General features: G+C 59.9%; 2 protein-coding genes across 2 annotated transcripts in view; one reads left to right on the top strand and one right to left on the bottom strand.

Moving 5' to 3' along the window:
* Positions 1-6236, bottom strand: part of LOC113208718 (DNA ligase 3) — a 27100-nt gene that overhangs the window by 14554 nt on the left and 6310 nt on the right. Inside the window, exons 2-3 of the mRNA XM_026425857.2 lie at positions 1684-2079; positions 1045-1281 (exon numbers count right to left, since the gene is read on the bottom strand). Coding sequence (XP_026281642.2) covers positions 1045-1281; positions 1684-2020 — 574 coding nt within the window. The 5' untranslated portion in view covers positions 2021-2079. The remainder of the gene's footprint in view (positions 1-1044; positions 1282-1683; positions 2080-6236) is intronic.
* LOC113208719 (uncharacterized) overlaps positions 419-6236 on the top strand; it is an 11296-nt gene continuing 5478 nt past the window's right edge. Inside the window, exons 1-2 of the mRNA XM_026425858.2 lie at positions 419-807; positions 5161-5309. Coding sequence (XP_026281643.1) covers positions 5162-5309 — 148 coding nt within the window. The 5' untranslated portion in view covers positions 419-807; position 5161. The remainder of the gene's footprint in view (positions 808-5160; positions 5310-6236) is intronic.

Here is a 6236-nt window from a genome sequence, read left to right as displayed (position 1 = left end):
GGTGGGGCGGGGCATGGAGCTGCATCCAGTTCGAGGCGTTCCAGTGCGTCCTCGCCGACCCCTTGGCCCGCCCGCCGCGATCGCGGCTGCCGGGCGCGCAATGTTGCAATCGCCTCTTGTCACCCTCGCGGAAACCTCTGCCCTCTCACCTCGCTGCTTCGAGGGGCGGGGCGAGGCGGGCGGGGGAAGGGTCAGAGCGGGGGCACCCGCGAAAAGATGACGCGCTGATTGTAATGTGTGTGTATTTACGAACGAGCGAGGAGGGGACGGGGGAGTAGGGCGGGGCGAGGCGGCCCCGGGCAGAACCGAAAGATTAAAAGAAGAGGGAAGACATAACGGAGGAGGACGGGGGAGAGGGGCGAGGAAGGGGTGAGCCGGGGTGAGGGGAGAAGATAAGACGAGGGAAGACAGAGCGGGGACAAATCAAAGGCAGAGTGCGCCAAACCGCGACAGTCACAACGCTTCGAGCGCCCGTCGCATGCACACGCAGCCTCCCGCGAGCGCCCCGCTGGACCAATAGAGATACCTTTACGCGACGAGGATAACACAGCGAACGGCAATAAAAAGAAAAAGAGAGAGAAAGAAAAAAGTTCGCTTGTGCGTCCGCGTATCAGGGAGACGAGTGTGAGAGAAAGAGAAAAGAGAGAAAGTTGGAGAGAAAGAGAGACAGAGTGTGTGTGAGTGTGTGTTTAGTGCCGGCTACCCTCGCCGGTTCCTCCTCCGCTCATCTCGTTCGCACGCCCGTCGCGCGCCCCGCCACACACCCGCCGCACAGCGACCTGTTGACTTCAGCGCCGCCCGTTACAAGTAAGTGCAAATCATCTTCCTCACGCTCAATGTATTTTTTATAGTTTTGTGCAAACTTTCGCGCTAATGTTAAAACTTTAAGTTTCGTTTCGAACAAATTCGTGCGCAAAACTGCACATGTTTTCGTGCAAATGCATGCAAAAAAGTGTTCAAATCAACGCAGAAATGTGTGCAGAGAATTCGATTGCTGAAAGTCGTACGAATCGAATGATACAAATCAAGTGAGTGTATACGCACCGCCGTCGGTCCCCTCGGTGAACACTTTGGTGACGAGCGCCGTCTTGGCGAGGTAGCTGGGCTCTGCGCTCAGGTCGACGCAGAGTTTGCGGAAGGCCCTGAAGTAGTCGTCCTTGCTCGGCGGCGGTGGCGGCGGCGGGGTCACCGGCTTTGCCTCCTTGACCTCCTTCTTGGCCCGCGGCTTCTTCGCTTTCGGGGTAGCGTCGCCCTCCTTGCGCGTCGCCCGCGGCGACGGCGCTGAAAAACACGCACACGTCAGAAACGACTTTTGTCAAGCAAAAAAAAAGCATGTCGGCGACCGGCATATTGGGATGCGTGCGTGGTCGCGCACTTGAGCGCCTCGCCGGCGGCCTCCCGGACGGCGCGCCGCTCGATCGCGTGGGCGGGCGGTCGGCGGGGAGGCGCCGCCGAGTGGGTCTCGGGGGGTCTCGGGGGGTCGCCCACGCCTGGCAGCGGGCGGGCGGCGCGCGGAGCGGTCTCCCCACAGCAATGACGGACACCCCACGGCATTACCATTTCAATTTTAATTACCATTCTATTTCGACTCGGCGACCGTCTTGCTTCCAAGCCACTAGGAATGAGATACAAGGGAGAATGAAATGAAATAGGAGGGGAAATAAAAACAAAAAAAGAACTCACGGTTGGCGCCCGTGCTCCTGAGGTAGGCGACGATCTCGTCCATGTCCTCCTGGATGAGGTCCTCCCAGCCCTCGATGTCGCCCTCCGGGTCCTCGATCTTCTTGGTGCTGGGCCGCTGCTTGGAGAAGGCCTCCCACAGGCAGGCCGGGTGGAACCACTGCTTGGCCCAGCCGCCCGAGGCGCTGAAGGCGTTGGGCACGATCTTGGCGATGCGCAGCTTGCCCGCCTCCACCGGCTCCTTGCAACGCTTGCACTTGGCGCGCCCGTTCTTGGGCCGGTCGGCCGCGAACAGGCGGTCCGGGGGCGCGACCGGCCCCGGCAGCTCCTCCGACGACATCCTCCTGGGCGGCGAGGGGAGGTGCGCCCGGAACTAGAGTCCTAGATCCAGGACTTTACCTGGAACCATAAAGGGAAAATTGACTTGATGGTGTTTTGGAAACATTTATGTCAATGTTAATTAAGTGAAATTCGACGAACTTCAAAAAGGCACGACGAAAACTTTTGCTAAAATTATGTTGCTAGGGACGAAAGCGCTCTTTACTGTATCACCTTGTGGAGGTACCCTTCTGGAGTCGCAGCCCCGTCACTGGCGACCCAGTGGCGCCAGTTGTGCAACGATTCGCTGATTAGACTAAAGGGGTGAAACCCGACGAAACCTCTTTGGCCGGGGGTGGGGGGTGGAATCGTTGTTTGAAAAGGGGGTAAAGTCAGTCCAGAGGAAGGACTTCCGTCCTCAGAGAGATGAGTTCTAGAAGACTCGCGCCCTGGTCGGGCGTGTGCCGCACCGAGAGAGAGGGAGGGAGAAGGGATAACCCGGCAGACGTTTTCTTTTTTCGATTTTTTTTTTCGTTTCGTTTTCATTGTTTATCTCCACTCTTATTCGTTCATTTTTTTTAATAGTTTTTTCACCAGCGCGGCTGGCGGCCCCGCCTCTGATCGGTTCAGTTGGATCGGCCGCGCGATGATGAGTTGCAGTGGAAAAGGCCGCAGGAAGGAGAGTATCTTGCATTATCAGACGTCGCAAGGCGGGGCGGGGCAGGGCGGGGGTGTGCCAGGAGGTCACGCATCAGCCGTCCAGGCACCGCGCTGTCTGGCCGTTAAGCAGCGGCAGAATGCCTATCAGCTTGTCTGTCTCTCTCTCTTACTGTGTGACTAACGCTCTATCGCCTAGAGTCGATTGTACCCGCCGCATGCTGAACCCATAGAAAGGCAATCAAGGCGTTGAGGCGTACCGACTGGCAGAGCCGGAACGACAGGCAGCAGGTTGCAACGGTGGGCGAATAACCACATCCCAGCATCCGGTGCACCACGAGCACGCAGCTGGGGCATTCACGTCACAGGTCATGTGCGTCGTGCCGTGCGGCGTGACTCAGTCACAGCCCAGGGGGTGTGACGCGACGCGCGCGTCGGTCCGGTCCACTCGATTTGTTGAGCGGGCCTCCTTATCACTCTACCAAAAGCTTATCAGTCGGATCCCAGGTGGGCCGAATCAGAAACGCTACTTAACAGGGGCGGCGTTATCGGACGGGCAGGGCGAGAAGAACGGCGGCGCCCCCAGCCCCCACGCTCCACCAGCCGAGGGGGGACAATGAGAGCGACCCCCGCCCCGCCCTGCCCCGCCAGTTCCGCCTCGCGACAGCTGCGCTCGGCTCGGGCATCCTGCCCTGCAGGCTTGAGGTCGGCGACGAGGCTGTCGCCGCCGCGCCCCGCGCCCTTGCCGCCCTGGCACGCCGAGTGGCATGATAAGTGTTGCATGAGCGGGTCATTTAAAATGTCAAACGGTCGCGAGCGTATCACGCCAAGTACCCGCCTCGAACCGATAAGTATATGACAAAAGACCGAAAGATGCTCTCTATTCTTCCTGCTGGCTTCTTTCTTTCTTTCTTTCTTTCTTTCTTTCTTTCTTTCTTTCTTTCTTTCTTTCTTTCTTTCTTATTGTTATTTTCCCTTCTGTTTCGAGTCCTGTCCGAATCTCTCGTTTTCCTCCTTTGCAGCGCAAGGTGTCTCCCCACCCCCACACCCCTTCCTCCTCAAGGGTGTCCGGTAACAGACGCCATTAACAGCTCGTGGCCCGCCCGCTTATCCCCGGCTGACTGTCCATCGGCACAAACCCTCCCGCAGAGCGACACTGGGGGGTGAAAAATCACGACGAGACCGACGACTAAATGACTACGGTAACGCCAGCCTTGCTCTCATATAACTCGTCCAAACCCATAAGATTACGAAAAAAAAATGCACTTTTGCTTTAAAGTTGTTTCATTTGGTCCACACTCTACTGGTGAAAAGTGGAAAGAGCGTAAGTCCACGGAAGTATTGGACTTACGCCCTTTTCACTTTTCAACAGTGACTTATAATAGCTTCCTCTTTTAATGAGCGTTTGTTTTCTCCTCTGTCGCGTCATCTCGTCTCTTACGTAACGTAAATCAGACGTAAATGTCATAGCCGCCCCCGCGGTCCCGCAGCAGCACGTTGTCCTCCTCGCCCGCCCCCCGCGCGGCTGGCTCCCCCGGCGCGCGCGCCCCACGCTCATTGTCCCCCCCAAAAGAAGGATGATTAAGTGGCGGTGGATGAATAAGAGGGGGATGCCCCCCAACCCACCCGGGGCGTGGGCGCCGAGGTGCGGCCGCGGCGGCAGGGCGTCCGTCCATAACGCGCCCGAGCTGGCCGTCACACCCACCCCCGACATCCACTACCCCCGGGAGAGAGAGAGCGAGAGAGGGGGCGAGCGAGAGAGAGAGGCGGAGAACCGCACTGGTGGCCCTCCCCAATCTGCCCAGGACAAACAGCGGCACCACGGTACCTCCGGCGCAAACACACGAGGCCGTCCGCCGAGAAGGACAAGTTATGTGAGGCCAAGTCCAGCAGCAGCAGCAGAAGCCGGCCGTGCGCAACCTCGGGGCCGCGTAGCAGTCATCGCATGCTCGCCGTCTTGTTGCTGGAGCCCAAAGGACCGGTTTTCCCACAAATAAAAAAAAAAGTCAACAACAAAACGAGGCTTTGCTACCGAGCCGAGTCCGCAGATAGCGGCAATCGCCGGGGCTTCCGCACGCTCGGAGGAGAATTATTGTTATTATGTTGTATCGTCGAAAAAAAAAAGGGTTGTCGTAGCGGAGCCGTGCGTTTGTGGATATGGTCGCGGTCTCTTTGGCTCGGCCGAGATAACCCGTCGGGGCAGCCCGCGGGCCAGAGAGGACGGCACGGCCAGGGCCAGGGCGCGGCACGGCCGCTCTTCAAATCGGCGAATTGGAGGCCAAGCAGCTGCGGCGGCGTCCTCAGGCCTTCAGGGCCTGCGGGGGCGCCGTCGTCGCCGACCCCATGACCCACATGACGGCTGGGCGGCGCGGTTACACTATCCGTTTAGCGCGCCCTGTGATGCAGGAGCGCCATCTGTTTGGGGGGACTCGCCTTATTGATAGGAAGAAGCCTCCATCCCCATGAACCCCCAACTGACCGCGGCCCCGTTGTTTCGTGTTGCAGGATGGCGATGACCCGCTGCCTCCTGGATACCGCCGCCGCCACCTGCAGCTGCCCGCTCTGCGGCTGCCACCAGCAGCAGCAGCGCACCGGTCCAGCCCCGGCGGCCCGCCCAGCAGCGCCCCGGAGACGGCACTACCCGTCGTTCACCGGTGAGTCCCAATCGCGTTAGGGGTGGTGGTGGTGATGGTGGTGGTGGACGCCTCGGCTCGGCGAATCACAAAAGAAGCACGGCGGCCTCGGTGTCCCCGGCCGCCGGGCCGGGCCGGGCTCGCGGTGGAGCTCGGCAGCCGCTAATGTATTCATTAAAAGGATCAAGCGACGCCGCCGCGCTCCGGGGCGCGCGGAACTCCTAGGGCGTCCCTCCCTCAGGCTCGCGTCAGGCGTGCGTCAGCGGGCAGCCACGTAATGCCGCGCGCAAAACCATCCAGAGAGAGCGAGAGAGACTCCAAAACGGCTTCATTTCGCGAGCCGCTCTCTCCCGCTCCGACCCGTTTGGAGTAAATATTCTTAGAGTCAACAAAAGAGGCACGCTTACCGCACGAAGGGTACCACCGCCACGCCGCATTAAAAAGAAAACAACAACAACAACATGCGGTTCGTATTTGCCTCAGCAAGCTGAGGGCGAGCGAGAGATGTTAGGCCTAAACAGAAGCATACCGCTCGGGAACAAGGTCAGAGTCTGGGGAGGTCCAAGAGTGCATTGTCTCAACGGGGTGAAAGCGTAGTAGTAAGGGATCCACCACAGCCTGAAGGCTATATGGGTGGGCACCACGGTCATGGCCACGAGAAGGGGGAGGCGGAGGAGGAGGACGTGGAAGTGACGCCCAGGGCGTCGTCGAGGGTGAGTTGGGGAGCGAAAGGGGGCTGCTGCCGGGGAAGACGATTTGGGGCGGAGGCGGCCGACGGCGGCGGCGCTGGCGCGGGGGTCTCGTATACAACAGCGCGTTACACGGCCCCGGTAATTGCCGCGGCGGCGCCCGGGAGCACGGCGGCCGCGGGGCAGGGGGCCCGGGGCAGGAGCTCCCCGCAACACAGCTCCCTCATCCGAACTAAGGTGGTGGCGCCATGTGGCGCCC

Source organism: Frankliniella occidentalis, unplaced genomic scaffold, assembly GCF_000697945.3.
Source record: "Frankliniella occidentalis isolate FOCC.00 unplaced genomic scaffold, Focc_3.1 Scaffold79, whole genome shotgun sequence".
NCBI lineage: Eukaryota > Metazoa > Arthropoda > Insecta > Thysanoptera > Thripidae > Frankliniella > Frankliniella occidentalis.
The sequence above is the reverse complement of the archived record's forward strand: the minus strand, read 5'-3'. Positions and strand labels throughout refer to the sequence as shown.